The sequence below is a fragment of the Corapipo altera genome, unplaced genomic scaffold, assembly GCF_003945725.1.
Source record: "Corapipo altera isolate COAL_440 unplaced genomic scaffold, ASM394572v1 61045, whole genome shotgun sequence".
NCBI classification, from domain to species: Eukaryota; Metazoa; Chordata; class Aves; order Passeriformes; family Pipridae; genus Corapipo; species Corapipo altera.
In genome coordinates this window covers 183,160-210,577 of record NW_020884975.1, presented here as the reverse complement: position 1 = coordinate 210,577, position 27,418 = coordinate 183,160, and the positions used below count along the sequence as shown (strand labels likewise).

General features: G+C 44.9%; 3 protein-coding genes across 10 annotated transcripts in view; 2 read left to right on the top strand and 1 right to left on the bottom strand.

Moving 5' to 3' along the window:
- The first annotated feature begins 1,963 nt into the window (after positions 1–1,963).
- LOC113957694 lies at positions 1,964–17,724 on the top strand. 2 transcript variants are annotated; one of them, XM_027665385.1, is made up of 6 exons: positions 1,964–2,260; positions 10,412–10,879; positions 13,429–13,569; positions 13,960–14,025; positions 14,582–14,672; positions 15,022–17,724. In XM_027665385.1, exons 1-6 carry the CDS (start codon positions 2,206–2,208, stop codon positions 15,227–15,229), a joined length of 1,029 nt encoding a protein of 342 aa, XP_027521186.1. In that variant the 5' UTR covers positions 1,964–2,205; the 3' UTR covers positions 15,230–17,724. The 2 variants fall into 2 exon arrangements, with proteins under 2 accessions (XP_027521186.1, XP_027521185.1); XM_027665384.1 differs by having other exon boundaries at positions 10,409–10,879.
- Positions 17,725–18,007: 283 nt separating this feature from the next.
- NUDT2 (nudix hydrolase 2) lies at positions 18,008–23,582 on the bottom strand. 2 transcript variants are annotated; one of them, XM_027665386.1, is made up of 4 exons: positions 23,459–23,582; positions 22,819–22,872; positions 22,068–22,226; positions 18,008–19,104 (listed from the first exon to the last, which is right to left on the bottom strand). In XM_027665386.1, exons 3-4 carry the CDS (start codon positions 22,198–22,200, stop codon positions 18,791–18,793), a joined length of 447 nt encoding a protein of 148 aa, XP_027521187.1. In that variant the 5' UTR covers positions 22,201–22,226; positions 22,819–22,872; positions 23,459–23,582; the 3' UTR covers positions 18,008–18,790. The 2 variants fall into 2 exon arrangements, with proteins under 2 accessions (XP_027521187.1, XP_027521188.1); XM_027665387.1 differs by lacking the exon at positions 23,459–23,582 and adding an exon at positions 23,280–23,395.
- Positions 23,583–23,734: 152 nt separating this feature from the next.
- KIF24 (kinesin family member 24) overlaps positions 23,735–27,418 on the top strand; it is a 28,411-nt gene continuing 24,727 nt past the window's right edge. For 4 of the 6 annotated variants that reach the window (XM_027665422.1, XM_027665426.1, XM_027665421.1 and 1 more), the window contains exon 1: positions 23,735–23,961. The gene's annotated coding sequence lies outside the window, so the exon portion shown is untranslated. The remainder of the gene's footprint in view (positions 23,962–27,418) is intronic. The other 2 variants (XM_027665425.1, XM_027665424.1) reach the window with 1 other exon arrangement.

The window sequence follows — 27,418 nt, the reverse complement described above, 5'->3', positions numbered from 1 at the left end:
CCTCAACAAGAAAAGAGGGGACTCAGAATAAGAAGGAAGGTCCTGGCAAGATTAAATATCTGCAGAAAGAAGGGAAGCAGTGGGAATGGGATTGTGATCATTCTCCTAAAGGAGGTGATAGGGCCTTGCCCAGGGTAAAATCTGAGCTGCTTATCATGCAGAGGCAAAAAATCTGCTAAACATGCTGGGATTGGGAAATCCTGGGCTGGAAAAAGTGTAGGGGACACACTATTTTCTCAGTTTTCCCTCAGCATCCTCTGTGGGACTCTGGTGGATTCAGGCCTGGGGTTACACCTGTAGCCTGACCCTGCATGGTCCTTCCCATGCCAAGCCTACAGTAAAAATCCCTGAGAGCCCCCATCTGGCAGAAGGAGGACAACCCCAGGCACACACAGGGAAAGGCTTGCTGGGTGCTTAAAAGCAACTGCAACTGAGTGGATTGGGATAAATCTGGGCTTTAGGAGCTCCGAGACAACTTTCATGGCTTTGGGCGGATCACAGCCTCTGCATGCCTCTGCTTCCCTTGTAAGAAATGGACAGAAGGGCCAGGAGGAGAAACAGGAGAAACAGTTCTCAGGGTGAAAGCAGTAGCAGGATCCATGGTAGAAAAAAACAGTGACCCTCTTCACCAAGATATTTGCTTCAATGTTCTCCATCCAATGGAGAGACCTCTTCAACCTGAGCTCTTTCCTCTCCTCCTTCTCCTGTGGGAGGGACACACTCACCCAACAACACACTGGAGAGTGTTTGCATTTTCAGTCCCAGTCATGCGGTGCACAGTTTAACATCTGTGCTTTTAAAATTAAAAATGCCCGGTATTTAGTGCAGCTTGACCCATTCCCATAGGGAAAAGAAACCAGTAATCATGAAGAAACCAGTTCTGTGATATTTTTCTTGAGCACAGTGCTACAGTCAGGCAGGAGCAACCCCACCAGGGTAAGAATTTACCCCAGCCTTCCCCTTTGATTGATCACAGGATATCCCTTGCTATATGCAGATCCACCTGTGAAGAAGCCAGACTACTTTGAAGCCAGATCCCCCTTCTGATAGTGGGAAAGCTGGGAGCCATCATCCCAGGGCTGGGTAAAGAGAGAGTTGCACCATTGCAAGGCTATGACCTAAGCCAATGCCCTTGCATAAATGCCAATACTGTGCCGTTTTAATTTGACAGCTTGGCCACTAAAGGAAGCAACTCCCAGCCCTCCAAGTGACTCCTGGCCTCACAGGCAGAGCTGGGAGATGCAACATTGATGCCAGCTGGGACCGGACACCAAAAGTAAAAGGGAAACCACCATCTTTAAGTGTTTTTGAGACATTTAAAAGGCAAGAATGACCCCAGGTGAGAATGACCCCAGTGAGCATATGGGACAGAAAGGAAAGGATGTGGTTGAATGGGAGTATCTTACTAGCAAAATTACAGCTCTCGCTGCTGTTTCACCTGTCAGCCTTTGCTGCTTTTCTTCTGGGAGGGATGTGTGGTTTCCCCACTGTGCAGAGTCCAAACTGATGCATGAAAAGCCAAACTCTACCCAAGCAACCCTTGAGGTGACCATCAGGGCAGACCCACAGCAAGACCCTGTTCCCCATCCAGGAGCTCAACTCCCCCTTCCATCACCCTCCGGCTCCAGGACCCCCACAGCTGGTTTGTGAGGTTTTATCTCTGCCAGGAACTATAACAGTCCTTAAAATCATCTTGGTGGGGATAATTCTCTCTAAAGAGAAAACGACCCTGGTGCAGCACAGCCAAGTGCAAGGTTTCAGCAGGCGCATCCCAGCCCCTTGGGGCATTCCTGCCGAACTTTGCTTTTCCTTGCCAGGCCAGCCCTGCATCCTCCTCTGCTCCCAGCCCCGGGAAGGCAGCCTGCCAGCCTGCTTAGCATGCGCTTGTCATTGCTGGGAGCAACTGCTGCTGCTAAGGAGCCGGGCTCGGCGGCCACGAGCATCTCAGTCCAGTGTCCCCCCCCATCCTGGCTCGTCATATGATTTCTCCTAAGGGATAACTGCTGAGCGGGACCGTGTCTCCAAGCTGATCCTTTGCTGATAAGCCGGCTGCCAAGCCTTCAGTGCTGAGACAAAAGAGTTTTTCTCGTCCCAGCAGGTTTTTCTGCTGTGAATGACAGAGAAAGGGGGAAAAGTGAGCTGCCTGGCACTGTTCGTGGGCAAGAGGCTTTGGGGGCTCCTTCTCCCCCGCTGTGCTGGCAGACCATGGAGCTTTTCAGGCTGAGCCTGAGCTGTATTTGTCTTCTTCCTTGGCTTGAGGGTAAGTTTCTCCTCCTTCGGGGTAGCTGTAAAGTAGGAAGAGAACTGCCTCCCAGGTTTTAACCTGCTTTTTTGCTGAACTGTTGTTTGGGCTGCAAAGCTCTGAACCCACCAGCTGTAAAACAAGTGCCTCCAGGCACATTTCAGGGCAGCATCTAAAATGGGATAAAACACAGGGCTACAGAAGAGTGAGGGACAGGCTGGCAAGGTGCTGGGATGGTTGGGCCAGGGACACCACGGCATCATGCCAGCCACTTTTATAAAGTGCTTTTAAAGTGCTAAGAATGGTGGATGAATGAACCTGCTCTGGGAGGGAGGCAGGCACTAAGTGACTTCCTAAGGACTTCTCTGCCCCATCTGCCCCTTCCCAGGAGAAGTGAGTGGGCTCAGAACATGCTGGCAGCATAGGAGAGGGTGGTGGGAAGGGCAGCAGGACCTCGATGTAATTGTCCTCCTCTTGTGGTGGGGGTCTAGGAGGAGGATGTGCTGGGAAGCTGCAGTGTCTGCACTGCTCATCTCCGTGGAACAGACCCAGTAGTGGCTCGTGTTAACATTCAGCTGCTTTCTGAGGTTGCTCAAACCCTGTATCGTACACAGGAGTATTTTTTACCCAAGCAGCCTTGGTTCTGACATGCATGGGTAGATGAAAAAAGCAGAAGTCCTACAGAGTGTTATCTTGCAGAGCCAGAGCAGCGCTGCCCAGGAAGAGCTACCTGGGAGCGGTGCTGCCTGTGGTCTCACCCATCCCATCGTGGGCACTGGGCAGATCTATTTCCCTTGAAAAGAAAAACTCTCTGAGCTAATAAGCACTTCCCTTTTTATTATTCCTGAGATGTCAGGTTGAAAGGGACTCATTGAAATAAATCCCTGAAGTGCTTCAAGGCTCATTCAGACTCTGAATCTGAGAGGAGAACAGCCCTGCAGTTTTACAGGTTACCTGCTCAGAGCTGTTCAAAATCCCTTGACCAGAGGACTACAACTATTTGGGCTGCAAAGCTGGGATGTTTATGCCTTAAAGACAACCCTCAGACTGGTAGCTCTGACAAGCTACTTTCCATTCCCTGCTCCACAATCTCTATGTGCGTGTTCTCTGAAATGCTTTGAGCAGCCAGCCCTTATTTTCCTCTGCAGCCGGCTCAAAGGACAGGTTTGTACTCCTACAGGTTTGACTTCTGCTATTTTTTGCACACCAAAACTTTCCAATTAGAGTAAATCCAGTGAACTGAGTCTTTCATTTTGTAAAGCCCCAGGCTGAGAGTATGTCACTGTACTATTAAGGGGTGACAATACATGTGCATCTTTTAAAAGTTAGAGGAGATCTAGTTAAGACCTGGAGATAACACCACGGTGGGATGTTAGAAAAGCAGAGCAGCCTTTAGAGTCTTGCTCTTTCTCTCCCTCTAATGCAGATCTTGTCCAGTGTTAGAAAAAAAGTGATCTTTTTCTGTTGCCACACGACAGGAGCCTCCTGGCTGTGTTTTATTCATAAAGTATGGAGGATCACAGGACATTTCCTTTCTAGTGTAATGCTTTCTGTGAAACACGTGCTCAAACCGCTGCATTTCAGCCAGACCACTAATAAAACCACAACTGCTTTGCCAGAAAGGAATTTATCTTCCCAACACCTGGCAGTGCCCAAAGAAGCTCAAAGAGCAGAGCACAAACATGTTCTTGCTTGGGGCTGATCTCCCCCTGCAGCAGCCTCTCCGCATTCCCTCCTGCCTGGGGCTGCTGAGTTTTAAGGCTGCTGGCAGGACAGAGGTGCTTGCTGTTGACAGACCTTTGAGGGTTTGGTTTCCTGCTGGAAACTGAAAATTCTGGAATTGCCTAAGGTGGTCCTGACAGCTGTTTCTTTGGACAGTACCTGCAAGCAGGGAGGGAGCTAAAGTGTTTTCTTACAAAGTCAAACCTAATGGTGACTCTGTGAGGTGGGGGTGGATGGGCGAAGGGAAGTTGGGCACCAGAAGGATTTGTGTGTATACAGACAGAAAGAAAACTGCTGAAATAAGACTGCATTCAACACCTACCCTGGATCCTCATGCACTAAGTGTGAGGCTGGTGGCAGCTCTGGTTGGCATTTTGGCCTGATCTCATATCTTAGGAGCCACTCTCCTCTCCCTCAAGCCCATGGCAGTACTGGCTGATCCCTGATCCCTCATGTCCCAACCTCAAGAGACAGCCCTAAGCAATTGAAGAGGCAGAAAAGCCAAGCTTATAGGAGACTTCTCCTTCCCCTTTAATTTTCTAGTCTCCAGCTATTTTCAGCTTGGGGGATTTCCTGACTGTAGTATGTTTAACTCTTCAGTAGCTATCAGATCTCCTCCGCTGGCTTGTGCAGACTCCTTGGCAGCAAGGATGCACAACTCCTGGGTATAGAACCACCTCCTGCACACTGTGAACCGTCCCTTGGCACCCCCTGTCCCATCTGGTATCAGTCCTTGACCAGACAGCCCCTGTCCATCCTTTCCAGACCTCTCTGGATTTTATAGACACCATATCCTCCCAGGGACTGGTTTTCCCCACTTGCACCAGCTTTGTGGTAACTTCTCCAACCTCCCCAGCTTCCCATCATTTACAGATATTTTTTTTCATGCCCCAAACCTTCCTTCTTCTCCTACAGCTGCTGTGCTCACCCAGCTCCAGTTCTGCCTGTTCTGCTGGGCAGAAGTCTATTTGCTGTCCAGTAGGGACTCACCAGGCTCCATCCAGCATTGTCCTCTCCATAGAGAGATTGGCCACATGCACTGAACTGCCACAGACATTTGTGTCTCTCAACTTTACATCCAAGCAAGTACAGTTGAAGGCTGAGGGAGGACTGAGGCAAAATAAAGCAAATGGTTCCAGTCAACAGCAGTTCTGCAAAAAAATTACTTAATCTCACCTCCTGCCATGCTGGTATTGGTTATAAAAACAGAAAACAGAGTGCCAATTTCACCACTCCCTTGTGCACATCTGGATTTCCTGTCTTTGATCAAACACATACTATCATACTTCTCTTAGGACAGCAAGTGCCTTCCAGCTACTTTTAATTTCTTCATCCCACAGCTCTGGGCTGGAGTCCTGCATGGGCAGCAGACAGGGGCTTGCTCCTTTGCATGGAAGGAGATGTTTCCATATGAAGGATTTGCTGATGGGCTGCGTTCAGCGCTGCTCCTACTCACTTACTCCGGGCCCTGTTTGTCTATACCTGACAGCAGCTCAAACGGATTGCCTCAGTTTGATTCAATGTAATATTCTTACAAGTGATCAAAGAGAGCAATGCCAACACCTGTACCAGGAATCCTCCTGCCTTAACTGGGAGTTTCCCTTTTCTGCTACTGCATCATCTCATTTGTATCTTTGCCTGAAGGGAGTAGTACCAGTAGTACCATAATTAGTAGCAGTGTATGGAGTGGTGTTGTCCCCATCACCACAGTGTCTGTGCAGCTAAAGATGGCTTTCCCCACATTTTCTGGTTAAATTTTACTTCTTTTGGGCTGCAGATATTTCTGGTAGGAACTGGAGTCCTTTGCAGCTCTTTTTAGAGCTAGGGCAAAGACCAGCATTGCTGACAGGGCAGCTTGAGAGGATGTGACTCTTCCAAAGCCTCTTCCCATCTCATGCTCTTTGAACCGCTGCAATAGTCCAAGAAGGCAAGGGGGGGCCTAAATCCTGGGAGAGCTGATATTCAGGGGAGTTATGCAAGGAGACAAACATATGGGATGTATATGAGAATTGTGTGGGTCAGTCTCCATTGGTGTATGCTCTGTGGAAAAGATAAGATCTGCTGCAGTGGAGAAGAGTGGAGGTAGATTAACATGAGCAGAAAACTCTCTGGGTTATCTCACGGGTAAGGCAGGCCATGGTCCTGCTGATCTGAGGTTTCTCGGCCATGGTGCAAGTACCCCCTAGGGCTGTCCTCATTTTGGGTGGAAGCAGCAGACAGCTTGGAGACATTTCTCCCAGCCACTGTTGCCACTGCCTGGGTCGCTCTGGACGAGCTGCTGTCACATGGTGGTACCCAAAAACAGACACATATGGGAGCTCTTCTGGGCTGTGAGATGTCCCCAGAAAGCAGTCCCTATGAGAGGTGCCATGGCTGCTGCAGATGGATACCTGTCTTTGAGGACAGGCAGAGGCAGGAAAAGGTAAATTTCTGACTGTGTCTCAGCACACATCTCTCTACAGAAAACACCCACTTGGCAAAGAGAATTTGAGCTAATTAAAAGATTTTTCCAAGTGTTAGGAACCCCACTAGGGAGGACAAAGGAGGCCAAAGCCAATGCTGAGAATCCTGGGTGACCTGGAGTGTTTTGGGAACCTGTGCTTGCTCAGCTCTGACTTGGTTCCCTCCACAGAGCCTTTAGAGAGGACAACCCACCGCAAACAATTTGCAAATGTCTTCTATCAAACCATCACAGAAACGGCAGAAAAGCCTAGAAACAGAAGAAACTTTCCCAGCCACACTGGCATTACTGGTAACCAAGGCTTTACTGGTGGCATTACCTTAATTAGGAACGTTGCATGGCTTTTGCTCCTAATCCTACATGGAACAGCATGTCCCAAGGGTGGCCATGCTGCAGAGAAGCAGGGGGCTATATTTGCCTGCTTTTTCTATCTTGTAACCAGACAGAGAGGCAGTATCATAGGACAAACGAGCTGGCATCAAGAGCCTTGCTAGAAATTGTTTATTTTGTACCTAAAAATATGAAGAGGCCTAAGTGTTCAAGTATGAGCAGCTCAAAGCAGGCATCTACTTGGGCTCTGTGGGTAAGGCTGGTATTTTCCAGAAACAGAGTCCCATCCTCAGGGAGTACATTGGATGCTCTGGTTGCTCCAGGTTAACATCCCTAAGATGTTAGGGCTGATGGCCTTATTTGCTGGGCCACTGGACAGTGAGGACTTGGCAATGTCAGGAAAAAGAATGTCATTTTGCCTCCTGAGTAAAGATTCTTAGTGCCTGATGTGTATCTCAAAGTAAACATACTCCAGCTTTAACTGTGTGGGGCATGTTCTTTAGAGTGAAACATAAAACACCAGGGGCTGTACACAAGAGAGCAAAACACGCATCTGCTGGCTGGGTTAAACAGCAACAGTCTTTAAAATGTAATAAAAACACACAAAACTTTCAAATGGACAGTCATTGCCAAACAGGGAAAAGAAAAAAGCAGCAGAGATTCTGGCACATATTACAATAAAACCTGTAATAAAACATAGGAGAAAGAGACTTAGATGAGGAACCTAGAGAGGGCACATAAAAACTGCCAACAGAAATTTTCAAGCATACCTGAAATAGGAATTTGGTGGGGGTGAAGAGGTTAATAAACAGCTGACATAAATATTAGAAGGGCAACCAAAAATAGGGCAGTGTAGAAAGGCTGAATGGATTATTGGCTCCACTGCTCACTTCAGACATGGTCAGGCAGTCACCCTCTGCAGTTTGAAGAGTGTTATCAAACAAATTTGGCAACAGAGGAAGTTTTAGGAGGAAAAAAAATCATAAATAATTCTGTGGCAAATGACCAGCCCACATGGTATTCACACTGAGTTACAGGAAACTAAAGATGACATTTTTTCATACTTCTAAGGAGTGTGTAAACTCTTATTTAAAGCAACCTCAGCACCAAAGGGCTGCATTACAGCAATGATGTCCCTCTCAAGAGGGATCCTTGCACAGCCTGGGGAGACACAGGTCACAAGGCTTGATTTTGGCACCAGGAAAGTCAGTGAAAGCAAAGCACAGTATTTACAGACAGACAGAAAAATATGAGAAAAGTCAACACAGCTTTTGTAATGGGGACATCTGACATCCATGAGGGCATCAATGAGCTCATAAATGGGGTGAGCTGACCAAGACTTTGTGCTTGTGTTTGCAAAAGGCTTTTTGATAAGATTCTTCCACCAAGGCCCTTAAGAAACTCCATTCTCATTGAGTAAGAGAGAGGCTTAGCCCACAGGTTGGAACAAAGAGCTGGAATAAGTTGACAATGGTGACAGCAGAGTGAAGATATCAGTGGGTGCTGACAAAAATCAAAAGAGGTGAATAATGAAGTAATTAAGTTTGCTGATGCCAAAAAATTATTGAGAATTGAGAATTATTGAGAATAATAAAAACTGAGGTTGACTGTGTGGAACTGCAAAGAAGAACATAATACCAATGAAGCAACAAAATGCTGGGATTTTTTACCTTCTGAGTTGAAAAATACAATGTAGTGTACATGAGGAAAACCATTTTAAGCATAAATCCTGGGCTCAGCAGATGTTTTATCTGTCCCAGAACAGTTGTCATATTCCCGTGTTACTTTTTTTAGACAGCTCTCAAATCATTATTTTGGAAATGGGTTTCTCACAGTTAAACTGAAGCAAAGATGTGAGCGTTCTGGATTTCAGATCCTAGGGAAAAAAGGCAGGGGTGGGGTGGTGGTGGGATTGTGTTCATCCATTTCAATTTTCTGCGGATTATGGGAGATTATATAAGAGATATTTCTCCTGCTTTTTGAAATGGGCAGAAACTCAAGTCCAAAGTGTATTAAATACCTTATCTCCACCTAGCCCTCACAAAGGGTAAAAGAGAACAGGACTTATAAGGTGTCCACAGATAGCCTAGAAATTTAATTTCCATTTAGGCACATTTGCTTGGCAGGAATTGTCTGGATTAGTGGCTATCACAGGTCCATGAAACTCAGTATACCAGTGCAGACACATCCATCCTCATCTCAGAGCTGGTGCAGTAGTACTGTGGTTTCTAGCTGCCTCTCTCCAGGCATTCAGGAGGAGCAGAAAGGCCTGATCTGTTTCTGATTTAACAGCCCCCAGGCACGATTTATCTAACAGAACCCCAGAATTTCCTGAGAGAAAAACATGAGAGCTCTTTTAAGCTATTGTTTATACCCTTGGTATTGTGTACTGGCTTCTGTTTATACTGTCACTTATTTTTTCAGGTACTGAGCCAAATACTTGCTACAGAGAAAAGTATTGTTCTTTGCTCTGGGAGGGGAAACTCTGCAGAAGTAGTTTAGATAAAATCAGTGCTCTTGTTTAACATCACTTTTCAGCGTCCTCTTACTCTTTATGCTCTGCACTGTTTGCTGATGGGGCTTTTATAACTCTGTTCCTGGGGAAAACAGGGAAAAAAAGTCACTGCTGAAAGCTGGGAGTTACCATGTGTTAATTATAATGAAGAGATTTCCAGAATGTTCAAAAACTTGAAACTTATTTCTATTCCTCTGTCTTAGGCATAAAATACACAGCAGAAGGTACATCCACACCAGTGACACAGATGGTTTGGCATTTAACATTTTGCTCAGGATGTTCACAGGCCACACCTGACGATTTTATACTGAAAACAGGGCCAATTGTTCAGATAACATGACAATATCAATCCTAAGTCATCTGAGATGTTGGGACCTGTTGCTCTTAAAAGCAACACGCAATTACAGAAATTGCTTCAAACTGCATGTTTGTTGTGGGACAGCTTTAATGTCACTCTCTTACAAAGGGGTTGTTAAAAGTGGTACCTTCATGCCTGGGGTGCACAGACCAAAGTCAGGTGTGCCAAAAAGAAGATAATTTCAAAACTTACATAAGCAGTGTCAGCCAAGTACTTACACATTTCTGATGGGAAACGGTTTTATCCCAACGCTGCTTTAACATCACCAGAAGCCATTTAATGGAAAGTGTAGTGCAAGGTGGCCTAGCTGGCCCCAGATGAATAGCACTGGGGGAATTTCAATTGCTTTTTTAAAAGAAAGATTTGACCCAGATAGGGGTAAAAAAACCCCAAAGCATCTAATCATTTTGGAGGGAGGGAAGGATGGGTACCTAATTAAAGCAGTTGAAATACTGAATTAAATATATATTGGCAGGTATTTCACAGAATCATAGAATTGTTCAGGTTGGAAGGATGGTAAGCTTTTTCCCCATTAGTTACGTGGGCTGTTATTTTTCTCTGGCGTTGCTCAGGGCTATTTACACACTCTGTATTTTAAAGAAATGCCATTCCGGGGAATTAGGAAGCCAGGGGAACTGTTTATCTGGGCATGTCCACCCAGGAAAGGACTGGTGGGTTACGTTCTCCCCTTCCCCAGGGCATTTACAATGTCTGGTGCTCAGAAGAGGCGTTTACCTCAGTCATGCACAGATACTAAACTGTGCTCTGATTGTACCGCAGTAGCAGAGGGACAAGGCTTCCTCATACGGAACACCCGCCTGGAAAAGTGCATTCGTGTCTCCCTCCACAACACCAACAGCATCAGCCTGACCAGCTGCAAGGCACATTCCCAGCAGCAGCAGTGGAGCTGGGACCCCAACAGCAGGACCATTGTCAGCCTCCAAACGAAGCAGTGCTTGTCGGCCCACAAGGCGCGGGAGAACGCTGTGGTCAAGCTGGAGCCCTGCGGAGACTGGGAACGCCAGGCATGGTCCTGCAGCAAGAAGGGGCACTTGACTCTGCAGAGTCTGGGCTTCCACCTCAGCACTCAGGAGGGAGGCCACAAGGTCTTTGTCTCAAAGGAGAAGGACAAACTCAGCAGGTGGAAGACTTTAGCAGATGAAACCATCTGTGCTGCTGCCCGGACAGCAGCTCGGAGGCCCAGCAAGCCAACACAACAAGATGTAGACACACATGTGTGGATCTATGAAAGTAAGATGAGGTAGATTTAGCATCAGATAACATCTAACTTACATGTCACCCAAGCCACCTAACACTGGGCTTGCATCCATCATTCTAACTCATGTTCACTTCGGCCCCATCTGGAGAGATAACAGATGGCTCCAGCTCAGCCCCACTTGGTACCACTGGCTCCCGCAGTAGCTGCTGTTCAGTGTTTTCCAGAAAGCACACACTACCTTACAGGATCAGGTCTCTAAACCCCAGCTGCATTTCTGATGACAGGCAAATATTTCAGAACGCACGTAATATTTCAGGTGCCCGTAGCCAGTAATAGTTGAAATCGCTTGAGCCTCCCAAGCCCAGAACAATGAGGGTAGTCCCACAAAGTCAGGCGCTTTAGTCTTTCAAAGGGCTTTTGGTACTTTAGGAGGTCATTTTTGATAACAAGACAACTGGAGGCAGCTGAAAATCTCTTTTAAACTTGTATGAATTATTGAGAAGTAGCTATATTTGAAATCAGAAATTGTTATTTGAAATCAGGATTGTTGTATAAGGTACAGCTATCTCCCTCGAACAATGCACATTTCACTAATGAAACCATAATTCTAACCTTTATTCCGTGTTGTCATGAGCCTCAGAAGTGAACCTTGCTCCCGGTGCCTGAAGTAACCACAAAGAGATTAGTGAACACAGCAAGTCGAGGGAGGCAGTGTGCTGCTCTGCCTTTGCAGTAAGAAATCCTAGAAGACGTCATCAAAAATTATAAAAAAATCTGGTTTATATTATCAGTTTCATACCCTTAATCTTTGCTAAGAGAATCTAGTCTCTCCCTTCATGAGTGTTCACTAGCCTCTGCCTAGACAGGACACAAAAAGGGCAGAAACCCTGCTCCTGTCATAGTTTTAGGTGTTGGACACAAGGCTAAAAGACAACAGGCATAGTCACTGTGCCACAATGACTGTCATAATTTGTCACATGCTCAGTGAAGCCCACTGCTGACCACCGATAATTCATAGTCCAGTCTGTTTCTCTCTTCCATTTAATCCCTTCTGTAAAGAATGGTGGTTTCAGGAGTTTTCTTGTAGATTTCTGTACAGAAGTGAGACCTGAAAATCACACTCAATTCCTCCCCTCATCCTCTCCTTTCTTCCACTCCAGGTACCAGAAAAAAGCTGGTGTTTGTAGTGGCTTTTCTGTGTTTGTTTGTCCCCTCTGTAGGTTATGAGGTTCTCAACCTTCCTGAGGGGAAATTATTTCCCTTACAGGAGGCTATTCCTTACTTTAAGGTTGATGGTCCAAAGAGATTTTGAGCTTTGTAGAAATGAGTAAAGAGAAAATGTGATGAATCTGGTTGGCATAAGCAGATGGATTATGAGTATAACCTTTTGACACAAAGAGGTTATATCTAATTTTAAATAAAAACAGATACATTAGCTGTTTGGGCTGCCATGTGAAGATACAGTGGCCTTCTTCCCAAGATTTTTAATTAGCCAACTAGAAGGTTAACATGTAATTATCACTGTGGTCACAAGTAGTGTTTTGTTTAGCATGAAGTTAAATATGGACCATACAAATCAGATACCATAATAGGCTAGTTAAATATAGGCTAGGAAATGCGTGGAACATTTAAGATATGGGAAAAAGGCATGTGAAAAGAGCATTTGCATTCCCCAAGGCACTGTTCCTGGCAGCCCAGGGCTGCCTCCGAGCCAGGATCCTCAAATAAGGCTGTGAGGGTAAACACTGAGCAGGCTTTGAATCAGGTTGTGCCAGTTAGTGTGTCTCATGCAAACTAATAATTATCCTATCAATCCCATGGTTCAGTCTACTGGAGGGAACCTCTGACCACTCACTAACAACATCAAAGTCCTATGTGTTTGTTTAGGCATTTCATATCCAAGTTTCAGTTGATCATCGACAGAGAAGTTCTCCCTCGGCGAGTTATTCACTCAATAAATTACAATTGTGTAACCACAGATGCCACAGGAGGGGATGGGGGTCAGATAGGCAGCAGGGAGCCCTGAAGACACGAGTTTCTTGATCTTGCCACACATATCAGTGCAGGAGAGGGGTGAATTGCTGCCCCAGGAATTCCCACAACCTCCCCTCTAGCAGCAGTTGCTTTCCCACTTGCCCTACTTCTGCAGTAGGACTGGAAGGCAAAGGAAGTTGTTGAGCCCTGCAAGAGGTATGGACTGCTTAGCACCCTTTTGATCCCATTTTTTCATCCGCAGAGTTGGTAGTAGCTGTGATTCTTCCTCTTGCCTCTTCCTCTCACGCTTTAATAGCTGATGTTGCACTCATACTTTTTAGACCAATGACCGTATTTACCACCAGAAAACAAGCTCTGCTTTGGTTGTTGCTTCAGTCTCGAGATGTTCATTTCACTTTTAAAATCTGTGAGAACTGATGCACAGGAGGAGGTGATTCCTACTGCACCACATCTGTTTGCCCTGCAGGGCAGAGGACCAAAACAGCAGGAATGGGTTCCCTTTCCTTGCTGGGCATTGAGCATATTCAGGTTCCTGTACAAAAAGTAAATGATAATCACACAGATCTTTGCTTTATTTTCTTCCAAGCTAAAACCATTGATTCATCAAAGATCGATGCCGTGGACAGAGAGCCTCCTGTGATCTTGACTGACCCACCTCTGGCTAACAAATGGAACAGCACAGTGTCTCCAGTGAGGACCAGACAGGCACAGCTCCCAGCAAATGAGGGTGAGCACTTTTCTGAATGCATATGTGAGAACAGCAGGAAGGAAAGTGTGGGCAGCACTTAGAGGTTACTCAACTATTTTCAGTGCACTGAGGACTTGTGAAGAAGTTCCATGTGTACCACGGACTGCTTTCATAAACATGCTGAGGTGTTTCCCCTTGGCAAGCAGTTCAGTGATATGGCCATAGCCTTCACCTGCAGGCACAGCAATTAGATGTTTTAGGAGCAACAAATACCAACAGATGGGGAACACCAAGGAACAATAAAGTTTCCTTTTCCCTTCTCGGTCCACACAAAGGGAAGTGGTTACAGTGCAGCCCCATGAGGAATTTAGTGTTTTCTCTGGTCCAGCTGGAAGCTTCTAATCTGAGTCTCTCTGCTTCTTCCCCTAGATGTATCCCAGAATCACTCTAAGAAGCATGGAAATCGAGGGAAAAACACTGGGGCCAGGCTTGCAGGTAGGTCCAGGGATCAGCCAGAGGAGGAACGGACCAGGTAAATGAAGGTTCATCAGTGCTCTTGTCCTTCCCATCACAACAGAGCTACATTCCCCTGGGTACTGCTGAGGATGCTCAGTAGGAAGTAGGGCACCAAATTACCTGCCAGAAATACTCTTTTTAAAGATTAAACAAATCTCCACAGGCCTGGAGTAAAAAAGTGAGTAAAAACATGCAAATGCTTTGTTTCAGCTCATCAGAAGAATTAGATACCTACCTACGAGCAGTGCTGCCTTCCCCCAGCACTTCCTATTTTGTATCAGAAAGCTGCAGAGAGGAGAAGCATGAATAGTTATTGTCTTCACAGCAAAAAAGAAATCCTTTTGTGGACATTTTCAATAGAGGGGTGCTGTGTAAAGCAGCTGTTAAGAGGTTGATCTTGTAGACAAAACACTTTTCCTGGTATCTGCCAGTCTTTAGAGACATTAAGGTGGTTTTTTTGTGTCAATTGTGGGTATTGCATAAGAGCAGGGACAGGTACAGCAAACACATGATGCTTTATATGATATACTTTCAGGCACCAACTGGAAGACAGCCATGCTGGTCCTCAGCCCCTTGGCATTCATACTGGGATTAATAATACTGACACTCAATGTTCACTACAACAAGTAAGTGACATTCAGGTTCGTTCAGCCTGCCATGAACAGTACTTTAAAACAAAACTTGAGCATTTCAAAACAAAAAGTCTTGCTTGTGGCACTGCCCTTCTCCATCTCACTCCTGAAGTCTCTGGCTCTCAGCAGATGGGTCTGCTCACCAGTGATGTCACCCTTGGTGATACCTCCTCTCTGCCACCCCATTTATCCGTCCCACTCACTAAACCATCCAAATGCAGCCACTGGTGTTGGCTGCTCCTCTCCTGCACAGCTCACACCACCCTGGAGGATGTGGCATTACCAGTGAAGCCACCAAGTGACAGGCAGGTGCAGTTACGTACCCTCTTCTCTCTCCTCCTAGGAAGAAGAAAATCCTCTCCGCCCTGAAGAGCTCTCCAGCCAACAGCAGCAGAGTTGACCTACGGGAGCCAACTCCCTTACGAAGGGGTCCCCAGCCATACCTCCCACCATCCCGCTCCCCTTCCCTGAGGCATGGAGAGATCCTCATCGAGTGGAAAGACGGGACAGTCACTCCTCTTTTTGACAATGTCAGTTATCAAATGGACTAGCTTCAAAGTAACAGAGCTGTTGTTCCACCCTGTGTCACTCTTCCAACCAGGAAGAATGCCACCACGGCCTTTCTGCCCTTGCTGTTTCGACAGTAAGCACTGTTTGGGGTTTTTTGGGTTTTTTTGAACACTTGAGTACAATCTCCTTGCACAGCACAGGGTTGAAGCAAGCAGAGTAGATTGATTGGTTTGTAGAGGCACATGCTGCTTAGCAGTTCCAGAGCTGCTTTAACCCATAACAAAGCCCAGGTTTACCTAAATGAAGCTGGGACTTTCACCAGCTGCAACTGCTCATTGAACCAAAATTCTAGATTACTGAGCACATGAACAAGTAAATCTTTGAAGATAAGGTATAAGAGAAAAAAATGAAATCCTGATGATCCATAAATTCTTTTTAAGATAAAACTAGCTGCCAACAGGTACAGGAGCCTGTCGGTTATGTTGTCAGTGTGAGAATATAATTAATAAGCACTACTTTCAGGACTCAAAAAATTATAGTCTCCTCCGGATATCTGCCAAAATACTCACCCCCACTAAGCTGTCAATTAAGTAACAGCAAGCAATTTTTCTAACTTAAAAGGCAGCAGTCCATTGTCCTCTCTGCATGTCTGCAAGAGCCCTGCTGAGAGAGCATGTGTCTCTCCAAATACTTCCCTATTTAGGATGTACAAAACCTTATTAAAACACACATCCTCTTTTATTAAATAGACTGGCAGGTAACGTCGGTCATGCTTGTTGGGGATATTGCATATAGAGCCACGTTATACCAGCTTCAGTCTCTGATCTCCTATAATCACATGAAATAGTCAATGAACAGATATATTGCTCCCATCAGAGCAGTAATATAGTTTGGGGTTTTTTTCTATGCAGGAGTTAAGACACTGTTTTCAGCCTTTACACTTCTTGTTTGAGCGTAATTACCTGTGACTGTCACACTCAGTTCTGGCCTTTTCTCGGTGAAACTTGCAATGTCTTAGTGCTTTCCTAATATTCACGAATTTATGCTTTTCTTCTCTCTGATTTTGAGATGATGTAATCATAGCTAGAAGTCAGGAGTTACTTGGACAAAGAAATACTAACACCAGGAAATTACAGGTATGAGCTGTGTCAGTGTATTCGTTCAGCAGAGCAAGGAAAACCATATCCTCATGTCTCTTACTAGAACAACTCTTTTCACTTTACCTAAATTAGGTTGTTCTGCTATTTCAGTGTAGCTTGGACTGAGTTTGACTTTATTTAACCTATGGCAGAAATAAGGTTCCTCTAGGGAATTTAAAGTCTCTTCCTTTTTTAAATTTTTCTTTTTAAATATAGATCCACAGCTTGGTAAAAGGTTTACTGCCATGAGATACTATTACAAGCAAAAACTTAACTGTTCTCAAGGAAGAAAATAAAAGCCCTATTGGGTTCAGAGCATGAAAATTGCTGAGGTCAGAAATAAATGTCTTCCCCAGGCATATTATTCCTTAATTATTTACTGGAGGGTTTCCCAGATGCTCCTTGGAAAAATAATTTACTACTAGACATGGGCAGAGGAAGAACTCTTTCTTCAGCAGTGATCAAGGGACACAAAAAAGAATCAGAGTTAAATTCTGACAGAGTTAAATGTTTCCACTTTAAAACAAATTCAAAGACTTTGGGGTCAAGGTTTCAAATGTGCAAGCATCATTTTACTTAGAAAATTTGTGGGAATGTATTCTGTACATAAATATCTCAAAATGCACAAGAAGTGCCTCACCAATTATCACAGTTACATCCCTTATACCTTCTTCTACCAGAGTCAAGATGCCTGCCTTTGAAATTTAGTCCAAGGAGCACATCACCTCACAGTGCACAGCACCGGTCACCCTCCAAAATCTGCACACACTTTGGGAACACTGAGTAAGCAGTGCCTTTAAAAGAGAAATACTGGCTTGGAGTTCAGCTCCTAGCTTTCCAAAACAACAAGTACATATGTTCGTTACTGCTGAATGGGCAGAACCGATGACTTGTTAATGACTCTCTGTAACTCGTACTTAATATGCTAATCTTGCTCATAAACACGAAGGCAGCAACACTATTGTTTACACAGCACTGATTAAATGGTAGCTCAAACAGTAATGAAAAAACAAGACTGAAGCAGCACAGGCTTTTAACTCTTCTCTCACCCTGTCTGTAGGTTTTTGTTATTTCTCACTAGTTTACTCACATTAGATGCTAGAGACCAAATGTTGCCAGGTATGGACAGAGGAACTGAAGGTGTGAGTCTTCATCAGGAGAGGTCTTAGAAAGAACATTGGCCAAACATACATCAGGAAAGACTCCAAAATAGCTGATTCTGCCATGGGGCTGGACCTTGTGACAGTGGGATTCACCTTCCATCCTCTGGTTCTGAAGTTAGCTGAGAAACACTCAGATCAATCGCACAGCCTGTGTGCTTCCACTTCTGCGACTACCAGAGTGAAATGCTTCTGAACAGTGTTCATAATCAAAATAAAACTTGACTGTAAAGTGGAGGACATTGAAGTTGTTTATGTGTGTATATATGTATCTGTATAAAAGCCTCCTTAGAGTGCATCCTTTTTTTGTGCGTATGCATGTATATATACATACATATATATAAAGATGCCCTATAAGAAGGATTTTATAAATTTCTCCACAGGGAGATAACAGAGTAATGAGCAAGGCACTCCGGTCACACTGGTACTAACATTATTAATGGATACTGTACCAAAAGATGAGTGGCTGCAGCCACAGAAACACAGATAGTATTAAACAGATTGCACATAAGCTTAAATATCCTGTACAGAAAATGTATTAACTACATAGATTTCCCTTTCTCACCCCCCTGAAAAATGTATGGCTAAGATGTCTGTTAAAGATCAAAAAATTAAAAGAAAGAGGCCAAAGAAGACCTTCAGGTTTACCATCTCAACCAACTGTACCTCAACCGTTTACTAACTTTTTGGATGGAAAATGTTCTAATAACAGTACATTAGGGATTTACATAAATTCATGATATGAACAAACAAGACCTGAAATGATTTGACAAGTGATCACAGCATATCAGTGGAGGAGTTGGGAACAGAACTACTGCTTCCTCATTTGAAATGCAAGGTGTGACTTTTGCAGCAAGAATTCTGTTATTAAAAATCTCCATATGCTCATTTTCTCAACTCTGTAGCTCTACATCAGCAAGTCAAGATACATCAAGTGTTTCATTTTTCAAAAAGACCTGTGGTTGTTCAGCACTTCAAGGGAGGAAAAAATTAAAAAAATTTTAAAAAAAGGAAGAAAATGAGACAGGGACAGAGGAAGTCTTTGTTAGATCTAGGTTTCAATTCAGACACCTCTGGCTCACGTTTCAATCAGATCATGCCCTTTTGTGTTAGCTAGACAAGACAAAAGCACGAGCTCTTTAAAAGCTCCACGTATCTTCACTGAATTTCTACAGAATTAGCAGAGGAATCTACATTTCTGCAGCCATGTAGTTCTTCCTCCAATTTAAAAACAAACCAAAAAAACCCAAAAATCCCCAGACCATTTTCCTTCAGAAATTCCCCTTATCCTTCACAGAAGAACTTATTCTTTGGAGCAGAGAAACTGATGCGCTTCTTTCAGCGTTGCCTGCATGTCCTCATACTCTGCCAATTTGCAAGCATCCTCCAGCTTCAGCCACTGGAAAGCTTGGTGCTCCTCCGACAGCTTTATTTCTGTGTTGCAGTCCTTCACTTCTGCCAGCCAGTAAACCACGGTCTTGGGTTTGCCACGGACAGGGTAGTGCAGCTCCTTCCTGTAGCCCTCCACGAGGGTGAGCTGGCTGGCCTGCAGACCAGCCTCCTCCTGCGTCTCCCTGAAGGCTGTCTGCAGGTCATCCTCACCTGGGTCCACATGGCCTGCCAAGGGGGTGGAAAAGTCAGTCTCTCAGAAGGAAACTTCCAGTCAACAACTGTGAAACACTGGGAGACAGAGATGGGAGCACACTGCAGCTGATATGGGATGAAATGGAAATTCGGAGAGCAGAGATTGCTTTTCCAACTCTTATGTCTTGATTTGTCTTTGCCTTCTGGCTTTTAGGATCACTGTTTAGCCCATACCTTCTGAAACCCCCAGTGGCCTGTCAGCACTAGACATGTTTTCCTCCCAGTCCTCCTCTCCTCTTCTGGAGCACTTTACACCTGCTCCACCTTAGATTATACTGAGGATCCAGTCCCTAACGAACGTTTTTCCTTCATCCTGTTAGAGGGGAGACTGCTCATCTGCAAGAGTCTTCTTAATCCTCTCTCAACCCTGCCTTCCCACATAAGCTTAAGGCTCAGTTCTGCAAAACTCTCACTCATGCCAAAAGACCAGAAACAACGGGACCAACAAATGCCCATTTAAAAGGTGAGTTTCATCTATGCAGTCAGCATCTTTTTTATTTCTCTCCCATATTCCCCCATGAATACTCTCTCTCCCATATTCCCCCTCTGAATCCTCAGAGCCAGACCTTTCACCAGCTGCGTGGTTCTCCTAAGACACATCATTTATTTTACATTGCTCAGAACGAGAGGTGCCACTACAAACAACGGATAAATATAACACATCCCCAGCCGTTTGTACTTTTGTTGAGAAATGTCAGATTTGGTTTTCTCATGGAAGCTCCAGACCAGAACATAAATAGAACAAGCCAAGCAAGACCTCAAAAAAGCAACATAGCAGGAGTTGGGAGGTTTCAAAAGGGAAAAAAAAAACCCTAAGCTTTATTTTGCCTCTGGTGTCACTCAATTTTCTACATAGCTGGCTGCAAATATCCATAATTTAATTACAGAGATGAATCTTTCCTCAGGTCCCAGGTACCCAAAGGCCCACTCTAGTACTACAACTGGGGTATGTGGGAAGTTGGTTTTGCTTTTGCAACAGGTCTCACTCACTTCTTTGTCTGTGCACCAGAAATTTAAATACCTCTTACAACATAACACCAACTCAAATGCAAAATGTGCTTCTCTTACAAGCAGCAACTGTGCAGAAAACAGTATCTGATGTTGATATCTGTTGATAACCTCAGATAGAAGCTCAGTAAGTTTCCAAGTTGCACAATGCAGTCTACCTGCTGGGGAGAAAAAGGACTGGTGGTAGCAGCTCGCACCACAGCTTTCAGATCCTCCCAGCTGTTTCCACTGATGCAGTTCCAACATATTGAGGAGGAAAACAAACCCCACATCCCTTTCCCTTCCCATCAGCCTGGGCTAGTGCAAAGTCACAGTTCTAGGGGCAGAGATGAGGCTGATGAGTTTCACATGGGGAAATCCAAGCAAGTCCAGTTTAATCCCATAGGATTGCAGCTGCTTAGGGAACTTTTAAAATAACAAGGTACAGCTGTAGCTGTAAACTGCCTTTCGTGTGCACTTGGAAAGACAATTACAACGTCACCTTCTGGCTCCTGCCACATTGAATCTATGTCAACATCACAGACAAGTAATGTATATGGGAAGATTCAGACTACAGACAAGAAAGACTTTTTTTTATCATGAGAGTGGTGAAAACACTGGCACAGGCTGCCCAGAGAAGTGGTGGAAGCCCCACAACTGAAAACATTCAAGGCCAAACTGGATGCGCTCTGAGCAACCTGCTCTTGTTGAAGATGTCCCTGCTCACTGCTGGGTGGTTGGACCAGATGATCTTTAAAGGTCCCTCCCAACCCAAACCATTCAATGGTTCTGTGATTCTGAGTGTGTGAGATGTATCCCCACGATACAATTAACTCCCTACCAAAATGCCTCCAAGTAATTTCAATTGCTTCTCTTCAATTACCGTGTTCCCAGGGAGCCTTTTCACATGCGTCTCTTCTCACAACAATCAATCATGTCTTTTAGTTTTCTGGTTTTCCATGAGGCTGCAAACTCAACTCCCTCAGGCTTTTGGTGAAGTGGATAAAGGGGGAGGTTTGGAAAGTTTTCTTCTTTCCCTTAATAGGAGAGCGTAGCTGGTACTGTTAAAAGACTATTTTTTTTCCCAATTTGCAAATTCCCATATACAGACTGCTGCAGTAGGCTTTAAAAGCACTGCATTTTACAAAAAGATAAGTGAAAACCATCAGGAAGAAATCTGGGAGGGTAAAAAACAGCGTGTAAGAAGACCTGCAAGGGACCTGAAGTATTTCTGTGCTGCACTTTTCCTGGTTATCAGGGCTGTGACTGCATACTGCCAAACACTGGCTCTGCCACCTTTCTTTACAGAGCAAGTGCTGCTCTTTGTCCTGGGGCTTGTCTTCTGCTTTGGGACCTCACTGATGAGCACTGATGGCTTAGGCAAAGATGGCTGACAGGAGTATTCACCTTATCTGTGCCTCTCATCTCCACTGCATTAGGCATTCGATTTTCACCAGTGATGTCCCTTACAAGGAATTCCTGCAACTTCCAAGAAAAGTGTTTTAAAGTGTACCATTGCAGACTTCAGTTTGCCTTCTTGCAGACTGTGACCCCTCCGACACGGGTCAACCAACCTGGTCAATGGTACCTAACAGAGGATCAGATCTGAGCAAAAAGGTAAAAAATTCATTTGCTACCTCAGTTGTGTGCTGAATGTCTGCTAGAAACGTGAGATAAATGAGGAGCACGACTGGGTGTCACCCCCAGCCCCAACCGAAATTAGTCGTGCCCAATACTTTATACAGTATCCTTTGCAAACGACTTAAGCCTCAAAACTCTCCCCGCAGCTGCAGGAGCAGCAGCATCAGACAAACACAACAATCAGCAGCTACTCTGGGCTGGTAACTGCCTCTCTAAGTTGAGCTCAGCAGCACTGGGCCAAAGTCCAGTCTGCAACCTCACACCGAGAGTGTTATCAGAACAAAGTGCGTTATCAGAACAAACATCACCTTTTGGCGGGGTCCAGTGGTGGGTCCCGTAGGATGTCTGCAGGAGGAGGTACTCGATGCTATCAGCGACCTTGGAGGACGGTGCTTGCTGCAGCCTCCTGTAGATGATCAAGCCACAAGCTCTCACAGCCATTCCCCCTCTGCCAACTGCACCGGGAGCTGTGGGACAGCACAGGGGGATCAAGGAACAACACAAAACACGGAGCTCAAATAGATTATTTGTATTTAGCCAGCAAATGTATCTCAGCAGAGCTAAAAGTTGTCCACCCCCTTGTAGTTACTACACAATCAAACTGCATCTTATTAACTATCTTCGAAATGTACAAAACCAGAATCCTTTCCTTTTTAAACAGGAATCTATACAAAAGCTTTTTAAAAAAGAAAAAGGTTATCAAGAAGCATGAAATATGACCTGCATGACATTTCTTTGCTGTTGATATATTATGGTATATTACAAAACATATCGCAGGGAGGGATAAAAAAATTATAAAGCAAAGGCAAAAAGGAAAGCCTTTTCCACTGCAAAAATTAAAAGGTCCCATGCAGAGATAATACTTCAACATTACTGGAACTGGCATACAGAAATAATTGCCCCTGCAGCAGAGAAGTCCTTAGGATGTCAGTGAGAAAATGAATGGCAAAGGACAGGCTCTCTGCTGTCTGGGCTAGAGATAAATCTGTTATACAGAACTAAAAGCTTCTTGGCATGAGTATTAAGCACTGATTTGATGTAAACAGTAAAGGAACACACCTCTCAAGGGATAAATATAGTCATCAATAAGCCACGCAGCCGGGATGTCTGTTCCTATACAGAAAAAGAGGGAAAGCGACAGAGATGAGTCATCCACGTTAAAGGTCTGGGAGATTTACAGTTCCAGGCAAAGCTTTGCATTTTGACAGAGATGCACACTTCAACAAATAATAACTTTACACAGCGCTGATCTTCCCTGGGACGCCAAGCGCGCCATCGTGCGACACCTCCAGATTCCAGTGCGGGATAAACCACAGCACGGAGCCCTTCGCCACCACCCACGCCCCTGGACGGCGCTCAGCTCTCTTGGTCAACCCCTTTAACCGCCTCCATTAGCTTCTGAACAGCCACGACAAGGACAAACCCCCTCGCCGGCCCCCACAGCCCCAGGATCAGCCCGGGGGACCAGTCCGGGGGACCAGCACCACCTCCCGTACGCGCCGGGAAGGACAAGGACAAACCTCTCCAGGCCTCCCACGCCGCTGCCCGGCGCCCCGGAGCCGCGCTCCCATCCCCGCCCGCAGAAGGTCACCCGCCGTGCCCAGGGAGGGGGAGAGGTGTGGTGGGACACGGGGAAGCGGGACGGGGAGAACCAGGACACGTGTCCCCCAACGGCGGCCGCCATAGCCCCCGCCCTCACCTGCGCTTCCGGGTCCCAGAGTGGGCGGGACGCAGCGCACGACTGACGGCGGCTTCAACCAATGACAGCGCCTCTAGCGCGGGCGGGAACCACTCCCGTCTCGCTCCGCCCTCCCTCTCCCCCCTCCCGCCCCTTCTAGTTGAGGTCTCTGATTGGTCTCTCACCTCCGGGACACGCCCTACCTGTCCCTCCCCCCTCTTCCTATTGGCTGGCTGGGGGCGCGAGGCTGCGCGCGGGCGTTTGAAGCGGGAAAAGCGTTGTTGCCATGGAGACACGGCCCAATGGCCGCCGCCGAGCGGCGCCGCGGCCCGTGAGGGAGCGAGGGGGGTCCCTGCCCTGAGGGGACCGGGGTGGCCACGACCGGGGAGGGCCCCCGCACCATCGCCCTGCCCGACCCCGGCGCGCTCTAGAGGGGGGGAAACCGTGGTAGGACAGCGCGGGGAAGGATGAGAGGAGATATCCCCCCTCGGTCAGCCACGCGGTGCAATTCCGGACGCGCGGAGGTTTGTTTCGATACATTATTATAATTGTAAAACAAAATTTTTAAAATAGTATTTTCTTTATTTTATAGTTTCTATATTTCGCATTTTCTATATTTTGTACGTAATATATAAAATATTTAAACATACTTTTTAAATATATACTTAAATATTTTACCTATATTATGTATAATATAGATATCAGTGTATAACATGTATTATATACGCATACATACTTATATATAATATATAAAAATATAAAAATATTTAAATGCATACTAAATATAAGTATTTAAATATTCATTTAAAATACACACGTGTATGCATTATATAAAATATCAGAACACTTTATAATATATATTATGTATTTTACGTATAATGTGTAAACTATATTTCCCGTGTTTTGTATATTTCATTGTAAAAAATTAAAATTATAAAATAAAACCTCAGAAGCCGTTTGGTAAATCCTGCTGGCAGGAACAGCTCGGACGAGGTTTTCAAATAATCAGTTTTCCCGATATAACTCGTGGGTTATATTCTCGGCACGTGGATGGATATTGGACGCTTCCAATATCCAGTATTCCAATATTGGACACTTCCCCTCTCTGTGCAGCTGTTCTTGGCAGCTGTTGGGATCAGCTGCAGGACGGAGCCTCTTCTGCTGAGGTCACCAGGCTATACTTAGTGTGGAGGGAGGATTAAAATACCCCAAAAGACTCTCTTAGGAAACAAAAAAACCCACAATATTTAGTTGTTTTTAAGCCTTCTTAAAGAAGCAAGGACGTTAATTGTAGTTTTAGTGACCTGCTCTGGGTCAAGTGTGTCAGTGGCAAAGGAAAGGGGAGCACTGCTGACCTGTGACCTGGTCCAGCTGTAAAATAGTTGTCATTTAGCATTAAAAGCTTTCCCTCCTCTCCAGTTCCTTTTGCTGTACTGAGGCTGAAAGTCGCTATCTGTCTATTCAAAGGGCTGCCCCAACACTTGTTCCAAGGAGGGGCAGGATGTTTAATGCCATGTTGTTTACGTGCACAGAGTGGAGTAATCCTATGATCTTCCAAGGGGATCTGCTGCAACGTCAAACGTGGCCTCACAGCTCCCTACCTGCTGCATTGAACTAAAATTATGGACTCTTTTTACAATACAGATTATCTCTTGTTGTGCAGCTTGTCTTTATAAAAGTGCAACACACCCTGACCCCATTCTTTGCGGGAATGCCCTAATTCCCAAGAAATGGGGTCAGAATGATTTAAAGGTGAAGCATTTTGTGTGGTGCTCTGGAACAGCAAATTAGCCATTCACTTCTGGAGGGCTAAATCAGATTTGGCTTCGGATCACAGTTAAAGAAAGAGCTTAATGCTCAGATGAATAAGGAATAACGATGGATGAGTGTTGACGTGTGTTAATGTGATTCCCTTTTCCCTATTGTGTGATTGCCAGATTGGCTTCGTTCTTGTCTCTGCTGCCGTGTTTGAAAAACCAGGCAACACTTTGGCATGGACAGAGCCTGTGCTGGAGTCTTCTTTGAGGGTGATGTGGTTGCAAGCAGTGAGTGCAGCGCAGCACGCTGCTGTGGTTGTTATCAGGAGAGGAAACACCTACCTGCTGCGTGCATTTACAAACTTTGCGAGTTTCTAACTTTTATTTGTATAAGTATTTGTAAAGCTAAATGATCTGGATGGAAGACAGGGTGGTGTTTAGGTTTTGGACACTGATAAACAATTTCTTTGTTTATCAAATACCCTTGAAAATCGTGCCTAATAAACCTATTTTTAATGATCAGGCCAGAGTTTATGATTCAGAGTGATTGCCCTAGGTTAATTTGCAGGATTGAATGTGTAGTAGCATTAGTTTGCATTTCTAGGAGTGTCACTTAAGATTTCCTCCGTTTTCCAAGGCTTAGTTTCCCTAGTAAAGTATGGATGTAGTGATACTTGTGTCGTTTCTCAGTGGTGGCACTCAGGACTGTCAGTGGCAATAATCTGAAATTCTCAGGTCAGTGTGAGTGAACTACAGCGAGATAACCAGGCACCTGAGTGTTTTTCGGGTGAATGCTGCACTGAGATCACTGACATATCAGAAGTTAATAAGGATCAAAACATAGTGGTCCAAGGCTGATTATTCTTAAAATAGCCCACGTGGGGATTTTATGTGATTTATTTTACACGCAGTGATTGACACTCTGAGTATCTTTGAAGAACCAGCCTTTTCTCCACTTTGAAAAGTGCACTGAGAAGGAGAAGATTAGCTCTGTGAAAGAGCTTATTAATAATTAAAAGCCTTTTAAAATGGAGAACCAGCTCATAGAGCATAATTTTGTGGTAAGTTAATTTCCTGCAGAACAGAAAAATGTAACCACTCCTTTCTGCTATTTACACCTGACTTTTTTTTTCTGCAGCTTTATGACATTTAAAAACCTCTAATGCTGAAACAGAGGATGAGCTCTCTGATGACAAGCTGTGATCTAATTCCGTGGTTAGACCTAGTCCCTTTATACATAATTCTAGTCCCTTTTTTACAACAAGTACTCATCCATTACCAGCATCTGGCAGCCTTTTAAGATCTTTGTAAAACTTCTTGGCCTAAGAAATAATTTGCAGAGCACTCGGGTTTGCCACATAAAGATGGCAGGCTGGGTGTGCATGGAGAATTGTACTTCCACAGTGACTCACCTCTTTATCAAGATGTGTTATACCCAACTATTTTAAGAAGTCTTAGGCTTATATCTCAACCCTGTTTTCAGTGAAGTCACTCATAGCCTTGTGGGGAACAAGACCTAGGTTTGGATATCCACACTGAAGAATGTTATATTTTTCTGCCCCAGGACACATTATTCTCTCAAGGGAACAAACAAAATTGGATCCTGACATTAACTGAGGGAATGCTGGCTGTCGTTTATTTTATAAGAGTCAAAAACCTTCTCTTTCTTTTGCCAGAAGATGGCATTAACAATTTAGAGTTCTTGAAAACCTCTTCTTAGCTTTTGCAAAGCCGATTTATTTTGAAGGACTATGTATCTGTTAGGAAAAGCGCCTTCAGACACAAAGTGTTGGATGAATTAAAGTATTCTTTAACGAGGAGAAAGGAGGCTTTTTTTTTTTTAGGGCATCACTGAAAGGCCTGAAAGATTTCACTGACAACTGCAGTTCTCCCTGAATTCTCTCGTGTATGAACCAGACCAAATCTTTTAGAAATTGTCTCCTCTCACGTTTTAAAGCAGTCAGAAATGCTGGAACCTGTCATCATAATGTCTGATTAATTTTTTTCCCCATGGCTAATTAATTTGTTACTCCTTAATTAGTGAATGTTCAGTTTTCCTAGGTTGTGAAATTCCTTTTTGTGGATGGGAAGTCATTGGAGTTTTCCCCTGAAACCACTCAGATCCAGTAAGACTTATTATATCTGGGAAGGCAGATCTCAGCTTTCATTAAGAGACCATCCCTCATTAAGAAGCCATTTAGTTGCTTTCACATGGCAACAGACC

Excerpts from the sequence above, each read along its gene's own strand:
- NUDT2 (XM_027665386.1), bottom strand. The coding sequence starts at position 22,200 with ATGGCTGTGAGAGCTTGTGGCTTGATCATCTACAGGAGGCTGCAGCAA. Across the intron at positions 19,105-22,067 it reads CCACTGGACCCCGCCAAAAG|GCCATGTGGACCCAGGTGAG; the intron begins GTGATGTTTGTT and ends CCCCCTTGGCAG.
- LOC113957694 (XM_027665384.1), top strand. The coding sequence starts at position 2,206 with ATGGAGCTTTTCAGGCTGAGCCTGAGCTGTATTTGTCTTCTTCCTTGG. Across the intron at positions 2,261-10,408 it reads TCTTCTTCCTTGGCTTGAGG|TAGCAGAGGGACAAGGCTTC; the intron begins GTAAGTTTCTCC and ends ATTGTACCGCAG. Across the intron at positions 10,880-13,428 it reads ACATGTGTGGATCTATGAAA|CTAAAACCATTGATTCATCA; the intron begins GTAAGATGAGGT and ends TTTTCTTCCAAG.